Source organism: Cinclus cinclus, chromosome 22 (assembly GCF_963662255.1).
Source record: "Cinclus cinclus chromosome 22, bCinCin1.1, whole genome shotgun sequence".
NCBI classification, from domain to species: domain Eukaryota; kingdom Metazoa; phylum Chordata; class Aves; order Passeriformes; family Cinclidae; genus Cinclus; species Cinclus cinclus.
Genome location: NC_085067.1, coordinates 721,538 through 739,840, shown reverse-complemented (window position 1 = coordinate 739,840; position 18,303 = coordinate 721,538). Strand labels below are relative to the sequence as shown.

The 18,303-nt window shown below is 49.4% G+C and overlaps 1 protein-coding gene across 2 annotated transcripts in view; it reads left to right on the top strand.

Moving 5' to 3' along the window:
• Positions 1-16,686, top strand: part of KSR1 (kinase suppressor of ras 1) — a 50,821-nt gene extending 34,135 nt beyond the window's left edge. The window contains exons 3-19 of one of the 2 annotated variants that reach the window (XM_062506989.1): positions 1,885-2,032; positions 2,912-3,344; positions 3,567-3,571; positions 5,325-5,385; positions 5,598-5,681; positions 6,260-6,321; positions 6,430-6,536; positions 6,800-6,968; positions 8,154-8,195; positions 8,733-8,787; positions 9,530-9,982; positions 10,071-10,167; positions 10,414-10,547; positions 10,949-11,080; positions 11,256-11,391; positions 11,713-11,846; positions 14,207-16,686. In XM_062506989.1, the coding sequence (XP_062362973.1) occupies positions 1,885-2,032; positions 2,912-3,344; positions 3,567-3,571; positions 5,325-5,385; positions 5,598-5,681; positions 6,260-6,321; positions 6,430-6,536; positions 6,800-6,968; positions 8,154-8,195; positions 8,733-8,787; positions 9,530-9,982; positions 10,071-10,167; positions 10,414-10,547; positions 10,949-11,080; positions 11,256-11,391; positions 11,713-11,846; positions 14,207-14,285 (2,331 nt within the window). In that variant the 3' untranslated portion in view covers positions 14,286-16,686. The remainder of the gene's footprint in view (positions 1-1,884; positions 2,033-2,911; positions 3,345-3,566; positions 3,572-5,324; positions 5,386-5,597; positions 5,682-6,259; positions 6,322-6,429; positions 6,537-6,799; positions 6,969-8,153; positions 8,196-8,732; positions 8,788-9,529; positions 9,983-10,070; positions 10,168-10,413; positions 10,548-10,948; positions 11,081-11,255; positions 11,392-11,712; positions 11,847-14,206) is intronic. The other variant, XM_062506990.1, reaches the window with a different exon arrangement.
• The last annotated feature ends 1,617 nt before the right edge of the window (positions 16,687-18,303 follow it).

Genomic DNA, 18,303 nt, shown 5'->3' with positions numbered 1-18,303 from the left:
TCCATATCCCACTAAACCTTGATCCCTGTTTGTCCCTGTCCCCTTCAGAGTGCTGGTGTCCCCTGAGGCCGAGGGCCTGGTCCTGCATGGCAGAATAAAGCTGCTTCTGTGGGCAGGGAGAGGAATTCAGGGGGTGCTGGGGACAGGACTGACTGTGAGAGAGGCTTGGTGCAATTCTGGTATCACCAGCCCAGCTCAGCTGGGGCTCTGTGTGGGCAAACTGTGCTGCCTTCATGCTGGGGTGTTGGAATTGTGAAACACATTACAGGTCCAGCTCTGAGCATCTGTACCCCTAGGAGTTCTGTTTTCTGGAATGTGATAGCAGAGCAGGAATCCCAGGAGACAGATTTTGCACTGTCTCTCTTTTTTTCTGAATTATATCCAAGTCATTCAGAAGCAAGCTTTTGGGGGCAGTGTTATTCCTGCATCATGGTGGTACAGATGTGCAGAAAAATGAATAATACCCAGCTTTGGTTGTGATGTCTGTGCTTTTGTTATTCTGCAAAGATTAGTTACAGGAAAAAAAAAAAGAAGGAAATCTACCCAAACTTCATTGAACTCTAGCTCTGCTCTGTCCTGCTTCATGCTTACTGTTCATTTAAATTCCTGGCCTCCCCTTGAGTCAGCTGTGTTTTGTGTTTCATCCAGTTCAGGGAGTGTGACAGAAGATGAAGGATGTGTAGACTTTTGCCCTTTCTTAATTTATTCTTTTTTCTTTGCTCCATGCCACAGTTACTAAAATTGGAAGCTCTTTGTGTTACCACCTAAAAAGCTCCAAAGGTTGGGGCTGTTGAGCACTGTCACAGCTGAAGGTCCTGCGTCAGCTCTCAGAGCAGGAGTCTGGTTAAGGAAGATGCAATTCTTAAAGGACATCCAACACATTCACGTTTGCTTTTGAGTCACAAGTGCGGTTTAAGGACTAGAGAGGATTTCAAGCTTTTTGTTTCACCAAGCAGTGAGACACATTTTTGAGTTTCCCCTTCAAATAAAGGTCAAAGCCTTTTATATAGCTTGATTCCAGGAGTTGAAACCTTAGGATAAAGGCCAAATATTGTGAAATTTGTGATCTCATTGTGAGAATAGGCAACAGGGAGGTTTGTTTAGGCAGAACTTTTCAGGGAAATTCCTGGGTATCTGGGCTAAGTATCCTGGGTTTGTTTATTAACCACAGTTGCTGCAGACTTACATTGGAAACATTTGAATGGGGGAGGAGAGAGAGACACAGCTCAGTTGTGTGTCAGGAAATAGCAGATCATTTGGTGCTTTCCAGGCTCTTGTATCTTTTGTGTCTGCCTGATCTGAACCTTATCACTGTAGGGCTTTGGTGTATTAAGATGTAGAAGGAGTTCTGCACAGATATCTCTCCAGGCAGGATATGGGTAAGGCTGGTTCTCTGATGAAGGAAAAGCTGCTTGAGGAGGAGGCCGCTGTCTTTGTCAAAAAATTTCTTTTTTGTTCAAATAAAGAAGTAATTTTCCTCACTGTTTCTGCTGTTCAGTTCAGTACTAAAAAGCCAAACATCCTTATCTGACACCTTTTCAGGTTTTAGACCTGTTTTATTTCTGACTCTATTTTTAAAAAGTGAAGTTTCATTAGTAGTTTTGCAAAAATTTTCCACAAGGGGAGAGGAGGATTCCAATCCTCTGTAATCCTTAGAGGAATGGCAGAGGATGACCAGTCCCAGAGGTGCAGAGCACACTTACACCCCAGGCAGGGGAGAGAGCAGCTGTGGGCACTGCTGGCCCTGCCAGACAGGGGCACTGCCCAAAGGAACAAGCAGTGAGTCAGCCCAGGCAGTGAGACAGTGCCACTGCTGAAAGTACACAAGGTGACACTCTTAGTTGTACAGAGTGACAAAAAGGGTCTTGTCCGGTTTTCCTGCAGAGAATACCAGAGGAGCTGACCCTGGATGCCTTACTAGAAATGAATGAGTCAAAGGTGAAAGAAACAATGAAGAGATGTGGAGCCAGAGATGAGGAGTGCTCCAGGCTCAACGGGGCCCTGAGCTGCCTGCGGAAGGTGACGGAGTCAGGTACAGACTGCCTTGTTCTCCTATGGAATTGGTGTCCTGGCAGCCCAGCCCCATCTGCTGCTTTCCAGACACTGTCTGGGGATGTTCTGAAGCCATGGTCAGCATGTGGCTTTGGGGTGTGAACAAAAGAGCACTGATCAAACCTAGCTAGAGCTGTCAATTGGGTTTGGTTTGGACATCAAGTCAGATAAATAAATGGAAATAAATGTTTGTAGAATCCTCTCCTACTCAGTAGACTATATCCTTATTAACCCTATCTGTTCAGTTGTCTAATGCTCCAGTTCATTCTTCATGGGTCAGTACACATCCTTGACTTACTTAAATACAACCAGATTCCTTATAGGTGATGCCTTCTCCAAATATTGCCAGCTCAGAGAGAAGCCTTCCCAAAGCACTGTAAAATTTGTTTGTACAAGAGCCTATCCCAGCAGACTGGAACTCACATGCACCACATCTTTCTTTGTAGCAGTTATCAATCTGTCACTGAAAGGTGATGTTTCCTGTTGGTATTATGACAGTCCATCCATTTGCAAATCGTAAAGATTAGTTAGTGGAAAAAGTCAGCAAAATCTCAGTCTCATGTTTCCTTTTTCCTAATCTTCCTTGTCCCAGGCTGTCAGATATTTCCCATCCACACTATAAACCCACCATTGCTTAGGAGTCACGGCATTCACCTCTTAGAAAGAGCTGGCATTTTTTAAAAACCCAGGTGTACGTGTCCCAGCAGCTCCGACCAGGCCCTGTGCTGAGTTTCGCGGGCTGGGGCGGTGCCGAGGCTCAGGGGCGGTCAGTGCCAGCTGCAGCGGCACTCAGAGCTGCCCAGGAGAGCCTGGCAGTGCCCTCCCGCCGGGGCATCTCTAACGCTGCCCCTGTCCACAGGAGGGGAGCCGAGGGACGATGTGCCGACGGCCCCGCCCGAGCGCCGGGACAGCTCCTGCTCGCAGCCGGAGCCCGCCTGGTCCCCGTGTGCCCCGGCCAAGGGCAGCCACCAGCACCAGCAGCGCTCCGCGCCCACAGCCCTGCCCTGCGAGCCGCCGGCCCCGAGCCACGGGCCCTGTCCCCCGGCTGAGACCCTGCTGGAGCCCTTCGTGCTGCCCCCGGCCGGGGGCAGGCCCAGGACTCCGCACAGCATCACCGTCACCCCCCCGGCCACGCCGCAGCCCAAGCGCCGGCACCGCCTGAAGCCGCCGCGGACGCCGCCGCCCCCCTGCCGCAAGGTGTTCCAGCTGCTGCCCAACTTCCCCACCCTCACCAGGAGCAAGTCCCACGAGTCTCAGCTGGGCAACAGGATAGACGAAGTTCCTCCAATAAAGTAAGTTCCCTCCCAGACTGGAGCTGGGGCTCTCCCTGGCAAAGGCTGCCCCGTGCAGGCAGGAAAGGATTGGCAGTGCAGCAACCTCGGGAGCCTGTGCGAAGCCAGAGGTGTCTGCAAATCTCACAGCACAATCTGCAGGCAGCAGTTCCTGCTCTAGCAAAGTGTCTGCCTGTCACAGGAATATCAGTGCCTAAAAAAAGATATTTTTCTTCTTTCTAGGTTCGGTAAGAGATTCTCACTGGGGTGTCTGCAGTGCCTTGCTGAGAGAGAAGAGCCTGTGCTTGTCAGCTCCCTGTTGGCCATCCCTGGGCAGCCTCTGGAGGTTCTCCATGGGCCCCCCTATCCCAGAGCTTCTGTTAACTGAGCAGGACCCTGGCCTGCCACAGAACTGCAGGGTTTTGCTTGGTTGCACCTGGTATTTTCTAAGATGACTCAAGCAAGGCAAAGGAATACCTGATGTTTCAAGGGTTAGAGCCAGGGGGGTGCTTATCTGTGACCTCAGACAGCTGGCACTGATGCCCCTTGGTACAGGAATTTCAAATCTAACCATTTAGTGACTTTGGATATGCATTGCCCAGTGTCTCTGCAGTGAAGTTAAGACAGTTCTGTGCAGCTTTATGTGGAAGCTGCAGCATGTGCTGGAATGTGGGGTGTTCCTCTGTGCTGAGGAGTCTGTTCATGTGGGTGATGGCTGGCAGGAGCACGGCTGGGTTTCTCCAGGGCCATTGGGAATTTTAACCATCCTGAGGTGTGTCCCAGACACAGCCTGTAACCTTGGAAGCTAATAGAGAGAGATTGGAGCAGCTTGGAAAGTGTTCAAAAGTATCCAAGTATTAAAAAAAAAAACCTATGAAAGTCCAAATAAAGCTGTTACAGCACTGCACATACAGCTAATGCTCTTTTAAAACAAAAATCTCAGGAATTACTTTCAGAAATAGAAAGATTGTAAAATGAAAATGCCAGCAGATATCTGAGCATTTCCCTGGGGAGAGTGAGATAATTGGTACGATAAATGAAAAAACCACTGGAATAAATTCAAACAGAAAAGAAGGATTTTAGTGCTTCTCTTCATATTCTGTTGGGTGGGTTGAAGTCTGCTGTAGGCCCTGGTGAGTCCCAGACAATCTCAGACAGGCTGATATTTGTTTGAACCTTTCAGTGAGGATTTAACCATCTGACCCCACGTTAACAGCATCTTTAGTGCTGTGCTGGGATTGTTTGGGTGGGCACACTAGTCCAGCAGCATTCCTTGGAATGGCAGCTAGCCATTCCAGCCTTTTCCAAGAGGCTGAGCATCGCAGATGCCTTTAGAAGCTCCCTGGACTAATGATAAAAAAGACTGTGGTGCCATCTATGGTCAAGTGAGGAGACTGGCTCTGAGCCAGCCCCGCTGATGAGCACATTGGGGTTTGCCTCAGATGTGCAATATTTCTGTAGATTTAGTTCAGGAAATATGTCAGAATTCTGAGTACTGGAGAATTTTCAGGAAGTTCATGTGCTCTAACCACATGCTGGATTGGCATTTGGAAGTCTAGATCTCCCTGTGTGCACTTAGCAGCTAGTTAAGTGAGCCCACATGTATGTTTTTTATTCTTCTGGGTCATGCTGGCCCTGTCTAGAAAATTGAGGTAATTTCAGTGAAATAGAATTCTGAAATCTACTGACACTGCAGGAAATCTGGGTGATGGTATTTGTGGTAAACCAATTGGGAGTAAACCAGTTAGGAGTGAAGTCTGACTTTCCACTTTAGGAATTGCTTAGACCTGATCAGATGGACTTCTGTAGTCCCTAAATGTAAAACATAATGATTTATGCAATTGTATGGAAACAAATACAAGAACAACGTCACAGGGGGCAGCCCAGTGTGAGCTGTGCTCCTGTGGCACCTCATGGCTGGAGGTGCTGACCTGGGGCAGTGACTGCTTGGTTTGTGTGCAGGGTGGTGCTTCCCTAAACCCTCCTCTTGTTCTCCATCAGAGCTCTCCCAGGGATCCCCCCAGACGGTACGAAGAGACTTTGGCCTGGCTGTGACCCACAGGTGAGAGCCCAGGGACTGGGTCTGGCTGTGACCCTCAGGTGAGAGCCCAGGGACAGAGCCCAGCAGCCCAGGCAGGGCTGTGGTGGCACAGGATTCTGAGATGGGTTTGGAGTTGGGTCAGGTGTCTCAGTTGGCAAGTTCAGCTACGTACAAATGTTCATTTTCCCTTTGGCACAAGCTAGCATCAGTTTTCTCCCTCCTGTCTCTGTTAGGTTCTCTACAAAGTCCTGGTTATCTCAGATTTGCCAAGTGTGCCAGAAGAGCATGATGTTCGGGGTGAAGTGTAAGTACTGCAGGTGAGCACATGGGGATGGTCTCCTTCAGAACAGCCTGGACCTGCACTCACCACAGCCTGCACTAACTCATGTCTCTTGATGTGATGCACTTTTAGCAGTAGCATTATTTTTTCAGTCCTTCGGACCTGGCAAAGGGATGCTCTGGCACAACTCACACTTCAAGTTGGCAGCCTGACACATGAATGAACCAAACTTGTTTCCCTGCTACAGGCTTCCTACCTCATCCTGGGCAACTCTTGTAGTGGGAGCTGGATCCCTAAATAACAGCCAGGATACTAATTTTTGCTTTTCTCTCAGCCTTGTTAGTCCAGAGCACTGAGATTTTACTACTTCACTGTTGCTGGCTGAGAGTCAGTGAAAGTAACTCTATTAAAAATAAATCAGATGCTAAGATATGTGTGGCTTTCATTAGCCTAATGACACACATAATAGGATTCTCCATACAAATGCCTGCTGTTCTGGGGCTGAGCATTCCAGAACTCCTTCTGAGATTAGCATAAGAATTACAAATTAAGGGTAGGCTTCCTCTTTTTGGGAAAGAACAAGTTGCTATTTAACATGTAATGGTTATCTTTCAGATTAAAATGTCACAACAAATGTACTAAAGAGGCACCTGCTTGTAGAATATCCTTCCTTCCCAGTAAGTAATTTTCTACAAATTCTTGGCATTTCAATGTAATTGATGGTATGGAAAGAATAAAAAGTCACATTAAAGCTGTTTTTCTCCCTTCTCCAACCTGTTTTTCAGTAACAAAAATAAGAAGAACAGAGTCTGTCCCATCTGATATCAATAATCCAGTAGACAGACCCACAGAACCCCAGTTTGGAACTCTCCCCAAAGCACTAACTAAAAAGGTACGAGGTGGCTGAAGCATGTCCTGAGTCCCTGGGGAGCTGCAACAGGGAGAGGTTGGATCTCACTGGTTGGAGCCAAAACAGCACCTTGAGCTTTCGCTTTGCAAGGCTTGGATATGTGACATTTTCCTGTAAAACAGGGTTGTGCAGAGCTCCAGGTGCTTCCTCAGAAAAGCAATGCCACAGTCAAACCTGGGAACAGCTTCCCTTTGTCTGTTGTCCTCTTCATTGTTTTCTCATGAGTGACTTTGCCTACTTTGCAGGAGCATCCACCAGCAATAAACCACCTGGACTCCAGCAGTAATCCTTCTTCTACAACCTCATCCACTCCATCTTCTCCAGCACCTTTCCAGTCTTCCAACCCTCCCAGTGCCACGCCGCCCCCAAACCCATCCCCCATGGGCCAGAGGGATGGGAGGTTCAACTTCCCAGGTAAACTCCTCTCTGCAAGGAGAGGCTGACCAGGAATTCATAGCGACTTGTAGGTTTCTGAATACATGGTTGTGCCTTAAACAAGGTGTAAAAATATGTCTTACTATCTGATAAAATGAAAATGTCTTTCTTACAAGTTTTTAAAGGGTATCAGCAAGATACCTTTGCAGGAAACAGATTACTGAGGAACGTTTCTCCTTTTCCTATTTGGAAAAGGGCTGAAGAAAAAGCTATTTTTTTCTCCTCCTTTTCCCTTTGTGTTGTACAATGCATGCTGCCTGTAATGTGTGCTCACCAGGGGCTTTCAGTCAGGAGGGAGGTGCTTGGTGGAGACTGTAAAAATGAGAACTGGAATGAATTGCTTTACCAGACCCTTCCAAAATAAAACCCACAATCAACACCCTTTTTTAAACCACTGTCAAGCATGACTGGTGGAGAGGAGTTTACCCTTCATGCCCTATGGATTGAGAGCCCTAGTGTGCAGCTTTAACCAGAGCTAAGAGGGGCAAGAATTTCTGACAAGGACAAAGATCTAAACAGTGAGAATAAATGTAATTCCTTTGACCTGATCTGAAGTCACATGGTGCTCAATAGCTGCTACATCTGACCTTCAACACTGCTGAATTTTGCATCAGCTTCTGACCTGTGAACTCAAGTTGCTGTTTGAGCCTGCTAAAACGGACCAGAGGCAGTTCAGTGTAAGGATTCCACTGGTGCTACACTGCATTAGGACAAACTGCTCAGATTCACTGAAAAAATAAAAAAGACAGATGGTTTATGAGCTTCAGCTTCTGTGGGGGCACCTCTGCAAAGCTGAGACATGAGAGCACATCGTATCACATCACACCTGATGTGGGGCTGCCTTGCACGTCCCTGGGCTCTCCCTTTGCTCCTGCCACTGATCCAAGTGTGGTGTTTGCCCACCAGGCTGTTTGAGAGAGGTAGCACAGCTTGTGTTTGATACCTGTCATCTGTCAGGGCCTTCCCAAAATGCATGTGCTGAAATTTCCCCCAGCAGGCTGATAATCCACTAATCTGTTCCCAGCAGTGACCTGGGACTAATTGATAGAATGCACATGAGGCGCTCACTGATGATCCTCTAACTTGTTTGTGTTGTTTTGTTTTTTCTCCTGGTATTTTTTTTTTTGCTGTTCCTTTTTTACAAAACCCCAATTAATTAAAAAGCTGCCTACTACCTTCAGCATAGACAACAGTTTATCTTCCCAGGTGAGTTGATTGTTTTAATTCTACTAACCAACTTCTACTGCCAAAACATAACTTGTTTGTAAACCTCTGCATGCTGCCCAAGAACAATAATTCTCATTTAAAAAAACCTGCCTAAAACAATCCAGACTTTCTCTTATGCTCAGTGTGTACTCAGGCCTCTCTCCCCTAATCTGAGGTAGTGACATGATTTATGTATTGAGATGGTACTTTGAATATTTAGCTGTAGAGCATTCGTTTCCTGCTATGGGATTCTATCCACATCCATGTTCTTCCTTTAGAGACTCATTATTATGGCTCTGTGCCTGGCCAAAAGGACTTTACAGATAGGTAGGGAAAATGGAAGGGGACTGGGCTCAGCCAACATGCAGGCATAGGAAAGATGACCATAGTTCTAAATCACTAAAAGTATAACATGTTTGTGGTTGAGTTTATAATTCCTAAATAATAAGCAAATAGCTGCTATTGCAGTGTTAAAACTTGCAGTCCATAGGAGACTGAAGTGGAAAAAATGTATCATAACTGTTCCTACTTTCCTAGAAATTCCCAGTCCTGCACAAACAGCACAGCTTCCAGAAACTGCTGCAGACACTAAGTAAGTAGAATTTTAAATCCTTTCATTTGGACAACATTTACCTGGTTGCCAGAAGTGCTCTGTTATGGCCATTGCTAGATTTAACACCTGAGGATTCCCAGGGTAACTTTAGTCAGTGAGGGTGATGCTGGTATTCCCAGTTCTATAAAGCTGAATATGCCACTTAACTCTAAATGGCACACTAAGGAATCCAAGCCTTTAATATCTAGTTCTGGTTGTGTGAAGTGTCACAGGAAACAGAAGTTGGGGTTTTGTTACTGGAAGGGCACAGCACACTGAGCTGCAAGCAAACAGCTCCTTCAGGATTCCAAGTGCAGGGCATGGAAATGCTTCCAGCCTGCATTGCCAGCTGTTCCACTGCAGGTGCTTCAGGGGCAGGAATGGGAGTATCTATTCCTGGAACACAATGTAATAACAGAGCCATGCCACTGCCAAATCAATTCCTGCCACTTAATTATTAAGAATCACTTCCAAGTCTTTGTCCCTGATTTGCCAAAGCGAGCTTAGAGTCCTTCTCTTTTACACAGAGCAGGAATTGTATTTTTCTCTGACCTTCTGTGACTGTCAGGATCTGTTCTGTATTGGCTTCTTGTGCTGCCCCTAATGGCAGCAGAGGCCCCCATTCCCCAGTGCTGCCATTCTCAGTGTTGTTTTCACTGTTTCTGTTGCAGTGCTGCCCAGCAGCTGGCCACAGGCGGAGGCGCACGGGAAGCACAGGTGGGTTTGCTGCTTTGCCCCAGAGGTCTCTGGGGCAGCCTGGGCTGCTCTGCCCCCATGAGGGACTCCGAACACTTCCCTTCCCTTGTTGTGCACAGGTGGAGGAACCAGAGGCGAGTAAGTCAGAGCCCGAGGATGATGAGGATGAGGTGGAAGATTTGCCCAACCGGCGGCCGCACCTGCAGGGGATGATCTACCGCAAACCCAGCCAGACCAGCGTGTACCTGCAGGAGTGGGACATCCCCTTTGAGCAGATCCAGCTGGGGGACCCCATCGGCCAGGGCCGCTGGGGCAAGGTCTACAAGGGCAAATGGCACGGGGAGGTGGCCATCAGGCTGCTGGAGATCGATGGCAACAACCAGGATCATCTCAAGCTCTTCAAGAAGGAGGTGATGAACTACAGGCAGACCCGGCATGAGAACGTGGTGCTGTTCATGGGGGCCTGCATGAACCCCCCTCACTTAGCAATCATTACCAGGTAAGGAGAGAGATCCTTCTATTGCTTCTACTAGGTATGTATTGTAGAGCTAGCTAATACTGTCCTCATATATAAACATTTCCTGTAGCTTCTGCAAAGGAAGGACGCTGCACTCCTTTGTGAGGGACCCCAAGATCTCCCTGGACATCAACAAAACCAGGCAGATAGCACAGGAGATCATTAAGGTAAGGGCTTGTTATGCCAAGGGAGCCACTGGGTCAGGCCTCAGCCAGAGCTCAGAGCTGCACATGGGACTGGGAGCTGCTCTCTCGGTCTCTCCCACACCTTCCTGCACCGGTCCCACAGGGCCCCTGCCCCCAGTTACAACTAATCATTGACACTGGAATTAGGAGAGGAAATGTGTTAGAAAGCAGAGTGTCTTGGAAATAATAAAAACCCCAAACCATTTCCATCTCTGCTGTGTTTCCCAGGGCATGGGGTATCTCCACGCAAAGGGCATTGTACATAAGGATCTGAAATCCAAAAATGTCTTCTATGACAATGGGAAAGTTGTGATCACCGACTTTGGATTATTTGGAATTTCGGGTGTGGTTCAGGAAGGAAGGTAAGTGGAGGTTTCAGTGCTTGGTTCCACCTCTAGAATAACAAGTGGTCAAATAGGGAAACATTTCCTGCAGTGCATGAGGAATGTCCCCTGGTTTAGTGCACACTCAGTTTGCATTGTCATCTTTTCTTTGTTTTCCTTCTGAGCAGAGTTCTCCCTACAGTTGCAGGAACACAGCTAGAGTTTGGATTAAGACTCAGAGCACAGAACAAGTAAGACCTTAAGGCCAGGAAGGAGCTGTGAGAGTCAGGCTGACATGTGCCTGTTTGTTAACATGGCAAGAAAATTAGAAACAAAACATCAGTTAAAACATAGGAGTAAATAAAGCCAAAGCCTCAGGTAGAGCAGAGATATGGCCTCCACACCAGTACTTTAGTCCTGCTTCTTTCTTTTGAACTCAGGAGGGAGAATGAACTGAAGCTGCCTCATGACTGGTTGTGCTACCTGGCCCCTGAGATTGTCCGTGAGATGGCCCCAGGGAAGGATGAAGACAAGCTGCCTTTCTCCAAAGCTGCAGATATCTATGCCTTTGGGTAAGAAAGGAACACCCAAGAATACCATGAGGGCTTGCTATGTGAGACTGGCTACTGGCCTGAGCCTTCCAGCCAGCGCTGCCCTTGTCTCAGGATTCCAGCTGGGCCAGTGCCAGCCTTGGGTGTTCTGTCTGTGAGGAGCAGGCAGAGGCTGACAGGTGTGTTGGCATTGCAGGACCGTGTGGTACGAGCTGCAGGCACGGGAATGGCCGTTCAAGAGCCAGCCTGCAGAGGCTCTCATCTGGCAGGTCGGCAGCGGCGAGGGAGTGAGACAGGTCCTTGCCACTGTCAGCCTGGGCAAAGAAGTCAATGTGAGTACCTCAGCTGCAGGAGTCCCTCATACAGCTGTTTGTCAGGGAGAGAGGGGCTGCTTCAAGAGGTTTATGATACTCATAACTCAAAAGAGAAAGGGCAGGAAAATGAACAGATGAGAATGAGAGACCAGGCTAAGCCTGTGCCCGTAACTGTGGTGCAGAAGTGAACATCCCCAGCACGGGACACTCCTGGATTCTGACAGTGTCCTCTGTGAGCAGTATCTGCCTGGGCTCACGCACCTCCCAGTGCTCAGATGGTTTCTGGTCTGCACAGTTGACCCGTGAGCTGAGATAATGAGGCTCCACTGTCCCCTGCAGGAAATCCTCTCAGCCTGCTGGGCCTTCGACCTGAGCGAGAGGCCCAGCTTCACTGTCCTCATGGAAATGCTTGAAAAGCTGCCAAAACTCAACCGCCGGCTCTCCCACCCAGGGCACTTCTGGAAGTCTGCTGAGTGAGTACCTGCTGCTTCCCACAACACTGCTGCCATGCCATTTGCTAACTGATCTTTTCTGAGCTTTGTTTGCTTTCCTGGGGCTGTCAGACCTGACAGGGTGGGAGCACTGCTCCTCTGCTTCTCTAGTTCCTGGGAAATTATGTAACTAAGCCACGAGCCTCAGTTCATTTCCTACTTCACCATATTCACCTCCCTCCAGCAGCTGACTGATCTCCCTTTTTGGTGTCAGAGAATATCCACAACAACATTGGGAAGGGCCTGCACTGACCCCAGAGTGGTCAGAACTTCCCCTACGATGGCCATGGCAGGTACTGCCTGAGGAAGGGAGGGACCCAAGAAGAGTCCACTGGTTCCCTCTGAAGTGGTTCAGACTGGATGGGCTTGAGGCCACAGACACATCTGTCCATTCACCATGTCCTTGGCTCAGTGTTTCCTTTCATCTCCTGCACTGCTCATATTTACTTTCTCTTTGTTCTGATGTTTAACCCACCCCTCCCCTTCCTATAATCCTTCACTCTTCCTGCAACACCTGATCGGAACCACCCAAGGTTTTGACACAGGAACTGTTGTGGCAGTTTGGTCTCTGCTGGGTGTGGGGCTTTGGAGTTTTGGTTGAACATTTTGCCACTTCTCCTGTGCAATTTCTCCCCCATATGTACTGGATCCCTGATACATCAGTCGTGTCCATCGACTTTAAACTGCAGGAGCCTTTCCCCAGACTCTGGCCTCACCCTCCCAAAAAGAACATGCACTGAGCAGTGGAGCTCACCCAGATCCTTTCACACACTGCACTAACCCCTGCTGCAGCCTGCTCCAAGCTGTACAGTGTGTAATTCTCAAGGGCTTGCTTTAAATAACTGAAAACTAACTGTCATGGTGTCTTTTTCCCTTCCTTCCCATATTTCTTTGTAGGTTGTAGCTACTGGTGCAATAACGGGCTCCACCTTGCATGCTTCCATGTGTCGTATCCTAACCGGCAACTTGGACAATCACCTTCCATTAAAAAAGCAAAAACAAACCACGAAATTAACCCATGGACATAATCAACACTTTATCCGAGTTCTTCTCTCTGCCTTTTGCTTGGTGTGGGCTGTAGCTTCAATAACCACTCCTGTCTGCGAGACCTCCCTGGCTAACACCGGCTGCTCTGCCCTGGAGTGTTCCAGCAGCTGCGACTCCTCCTGGAAGGGCACAGGGACCTGCTCTGCCTGACCAGGTGCACACCACAGCCAGGGCCGCGGGGTGTCCTGCCTGCAGCCCAGGGCTGGCCCCACACTGCTGCACCTCGTGTCCTGAGAGACCCCCGGGCCCCTCGGGGGCTGTGTCCTCAGTGCTGCAGCTCTGTGACTGCAGGTGACAGGGACGCTGCCACAGCACTTGCACTGCAAACCGGCAGGAGCTGAGCTCAGGCTGGTTCTCCCTTGGGCCCAGAGAGAGCACTGGAGCCAGGGTCAGTTTTGTCAGGGCCAGTCCTTGAGTGGAAAGAAGGATGGTCCTTGCTCCACTTGGAGCAGCTGAGGGTCCTTTGCCCACTGAGAACCAGGCTGGGGCAGTGTCCAGAGCAGGCCCACGTGGCTCAGCTGCAAAGCCTTGTAAAAGAGGGGGAAAACAAGAGCACCCTTCAGCTCCTCCCGTTTGCAGCTCCAGTGCTTGGAATGTTGCAGTTTGCTTCTGTTTACATCCCTGGTTAGCAGAATGACTCAATGTAGAGCTACCCCAGCAAATACGTGCCTTCTAGGAAAGGTCTTTTCTCACTGGTTTGGAGGGGAGAGGACAGGGACAGAGGAGAACACACCGGGGGGGTTCTGCTGCCTGAGGACAAGCTCCCACATCCATTCCCTAAAGCCTCCTCAGGAAAGCTCTGAGCTGAAAGTGCTTCTGGCTCTGCCAGCAGTGTGAAAGCAAGGGGAGAGACACCTTTATGTGTTTGTAGAGCCTGGGGAGGAGCAAATGGGTTTGTTTTCTTGGGGTTTCCTAACCCATTCATGTACCTTGTCAAAACTCCCCTTTCTCTTAGAAAATTCCGACAGTTTTTCCTTCCCTTCTACTTCATGGGAAACAAGAGCCCACTGAAAAACTAACGTCAAGCTTCTACCCATGGTAGAGACCTGGGAAAACTTCCTCCTCCTCCCCCTTGAGCAAAGCAGATTGTGCAGTTTTTTCCCCTGATGAGGTTTGCATGAATAACTTTATGTGTTTGCTACTGAATTACCTGAGCATCTCTTGGGTGATCTGAAGTGATGTGAGAGCAGAACCAGACTCATTTCAGCTCCTTGGATAGGGCAGCAGCTTTGTAAGATGAATCATCAGTAACTGTTTCCCCCCTCCCTTCTCCTCTCCTTCCCTACTCTTCGCAGCATTAACAGTAGCAAAGTTGTCCTGCGTTTTGAAAGATTTGGCTTGGGGATCCTGGAACCGAGTAACCCAAAGCTCTAGCCCGGTGTCATTGTGACCATGCTGGCTGCCTGCTCCCACACAGCACCAGAAACCCTCCCTGGTTCCTCCACACCGAGGCTGGTGCAGCCCCACTGAAGACCATCAGCTCGGCCCTGTGTCCTGCCTGAGCACCAGCAGTTACTTAAACAATGTTTACATGATACTTTTGTGTGAACTATATTTTTTTAAGCATAATAAACAGTGAATCGGGTTGAACTACAGCCATTCTCAAATAGCACTGAAAAAGAGAAGAGCTGTTCCTGGTTCCTCCTTGTGTCCATGGTCAGTAGGAGCCACTCTCTGCCTGCAGAGCAGGGTCCCCCTGGCAGTGCCCCACTGTGACGTGGCTCATGTGAGAGGTCAGGTCTCTCCTGAACATAGAGCCCAGCCTGCTGCACTGGGACTGGCCCAAACCACTCGTTGTTTCAGCAGGGCTGGTCCAGCTCTGGGTCACCCTGAATTTTGCTACACCAGAACAGAGCTGCTGCAGGTAGAGTGTCTGGCCATGGGGGCTGGCTCTCAGTTAATGACTCAAGTGCTCTTCTCCACAGAACTCACACTAAAACCTGCTTATTCTCATACAATCCCAGAGGAATTAAGAATTGCTGGCCTTAAAAAAAACAAAAAAAAAAACAAAAAAAACCCCAAAAACCTCATGACTTGTCACAGCTCTGCACAGGGACCAAATTCTTCTCTTGAAGTTCAGGCACAGGTTCGAGTGCAGGGAAAGGCAAGAGAGACGGGACAAGGGAAAAGCTGTCCCTAAATAATGCATTAACTAAAGCCTTGGTGCAGAGAGGTTCAGAGGCCCTGCACACACACACAGCATTGCCACTACCTACAGTTGGCCACATTTGTCCTTGCAAGTTCTTTGTTTGAAAAACATAGGACTGAAGCAGTTGCTTTGAGGGGAAAAAGCCTGTAAGAAGGACAGACAAATCCTGTAATCAAGAAAGCAGTATTTGGGACTGGAGGTTCTGCCTGGCCCAAACAACTCAAACTTGTTTCAGAGGTTAGTTTTAAAACAAAATCCAGCTCCCCCTTCCAGTGCAGTATGGAGGTCATGGAGGTGACAGCCAGTGACCACACTGAGGTGACAGATGCATCATCCCCCTTGGAAATCAATCAATTGTAGGCCCTGTTACCAGAAGCTCCCCTTTCCCCACCATCATCCCCGAGGCTGGGGGGATCCTCTGTGACCAGGCAGAGCACCAGGCCTCAGTTTGGCTGCCTTGTGTGAGGAGCTGAATGGCACAAAACCTGAGTTCTGTCGAGCAGAGAGCCTCAGTCCTGAGTGCAAGTCAGTTGTAGCCTCTTACAAGTGTAATAGTTTTTAAATATGTCTCAGATCTAGAAGAGAAATGTGCGTGGCATGGCCAGGCACTGCAGTGCTGTCCTGATCCCTGTCCCCCTCAGGCTCTGCAGGGCTCTGTGTTCTCACTAACAGGGTGTCAGCCTGAAGAACTTGTTTTTGTCCAAGTGCTGTTTAATGAAGAGCAGCACAACACAAACCCAAAGCAGGGAAAAGGTGCTGCCCCTTGGCCTTAGGGAGGGCAGGGCAGGAGCTGCTGCTGGATGCAGACGGGCCCATGCTCAGTCTGTGTCGAGGGCAGCAGCAGCCTCGGGGTGCTCCTCACTCAGTTTTTGGGTGCACAAAGCAGGCCCTGAGAGCTGGGACAGCCGGAAGGTTCTGTGTGGGATCAGTGGCCCAGCTGTGCAGGGACCCTGGTTCCCTGCCAGCACAGACTGAGCCTCAGGCCCTGGCTGTGGAGCCCTTTGTGTCCTGCCGTGCCCAGGTCATGCCAGGGTGGGAACAGGCTCCAGTCCTGGCACAGGGGCTGCTCACAGCCTGCCCTTGACGGGGACACTGGGACTGGACTCCAGCCTGAGCCGGTGGTGTGTGGGACACCCAGAAATTGGCCTGGATCACAGAGCTCATCCTCTGCCTCAGAGCAGCAGCGTCCGCGGGGTTGTTTTTGTTTTGGTCAGGCCGGGGAGCTCCGGGGCAGCACGGAGCTGCCCCAGCCCCGCACACCAAGCCCCAGTCCCTGGGTTGTGTTTGTGTCAGTCCCGCCCGCCCCCGGTGGAGCTGTCAATGTGACAATGCCGTGCAATGCTGCTACAGGAGCCACACGTCAGTAGTGAATGTAAATGGTTGTGACATGGTGAACATGGACACGTTTTCTGTTCAAATGTGATGTAAACTTTGTACAGTACAAATTTTTTTTTTATATTTTCTATGAACTGAGTGTCTTCCAGAATTGCTATTAAATTAATTACAAATTGTTAGAATTAACAGCAGTTTCTGTATTAGTTTATGCAACCAGAAAAAAAAAAAAGTGCACTCTATGCTACTGGAATTCTGGATATGTAGGAATCTTTTCAGTGAATAAATCTTTGGTCTGGGTAAAGCAAGTGTTACAGAGTCCTGGTTTGCCCTTCCCCTCCCACTGACTTGTAGCTGGACCAGAACAGAGCAGCTTCCCACAGAGCCCCCCCAGCACAGCAGCTCCTGCCCCACTCTGCTCCCTGCCCTTCCCCTGAGGGACCCCAAGTGATGTCCCCCTGCACAAGCCCATTGCAATTTCCAAAGTTTTCCCTCCTGCACACGGTGAGTCACATCAGTGAATGGGTAATGAAGCCACCACGCAGTTTTCTGGAAGCACGGAACTGTTGAAGCAGCTGCTGCCCTCCCAAAAGCAGCACTCGAGGCCTTTCTGGGACCCCCAGCACGTTCTCTGTCCTTTGCACAAGGTCCTGCCACCACCTCCCACCTGCAGAGGGGCACAGCTCTGCCACGCCGCCCCAGCTCCCCACACTGCAAGTGCCACCAGCGGCTGTTAATTAAAATTGACCCCAGGAAGGTTCTGCTGCTGCCAGCAGCTTCGTGCTGGGAACAATGGCAGCTTTGTGCTGTCCTGCCAGGAATGACCCAGGGCACCAGAAAGCAGAATTTTACATCTCATCCATCTTATCTATATCTCACATGCAAACAACAAAAAGCTTCAGGTAAGTTGAGCTTTGTTGTCTTTCATAAATAATAAGAAACAATAAATTTAATTTTCAATTATACTTGAAGGGCAGAGGCATTTTGTTTAGCAAACCAAACCACACAAACTGCAGTCTCCAAGCACAAAGGCTCTGCTCTAGCTGTGACTGGAGCACTTCGATGTTTCCCTGCTCAGTTGCACCCCAGCACTGCCCTGGGTTGGGGGTCCCTCTGCCCTGGGAGAGCTGCAGCAAACAGGAACAGGAGCAGGCAGCACACACACCCCAAGGGAGACAAAGCCAGCACAAAGGGAGTATGCACTACAGCAGCTGCACTACAACACTCAATGGCATTGAAACCCCCACACCAGACGGGAACATTTCACCAGCCCGGCTGGGTGCTCAACAGCAAAACATCCCAGAGCAGCCACAGAAATGGGGTTCACTCAAAGGAGACACCAAAGAACAACTCTCAAAGCACAGCTCAAGCTACAAATGAACTGGAGCAGGATCTAGGAAAGCTGGACATACCCCAGCTGGCTTCATCCTCAGAAGTCAGCCTGCTCTTCCCAGACAAGGCAGCAGCTCCAGCCCTGGCTCCCTGCAGGGTTACTGCACGTGGCCAGTATAACACAGGATTACCAAAACACCAAGAAGAAGAAAAAGCTTTTCACCTACCTGGCCTCACTGTCTCCAGGGCCCACAGCTCAGCAGCCTTGCACATCACCTCAACACAAGCAGCATCTGCCAGACCCTGCCCCACAGCCCCCCCACTGTCCCTAATGAGCCTCAGGTGTCCCTAACGAGCCTCAGGTGTCCCTAACGAGCCTTAACCATCCTTCATCCCCCCTGGCCCTGCCTGGTCCCACCAGCCCCCAGGTTTCCTGCATTTCACTGATGCAGGGCCTGACCTTCTGTCACCTCCCTGCACTCATGGACTCCATATATACTTCTGTTCCTTTTCCTTCAGTTAATAATGTTACGAAAATCAGGCTCAAAGTATATCCCAATGTCAGACTGCTTCCCCAAA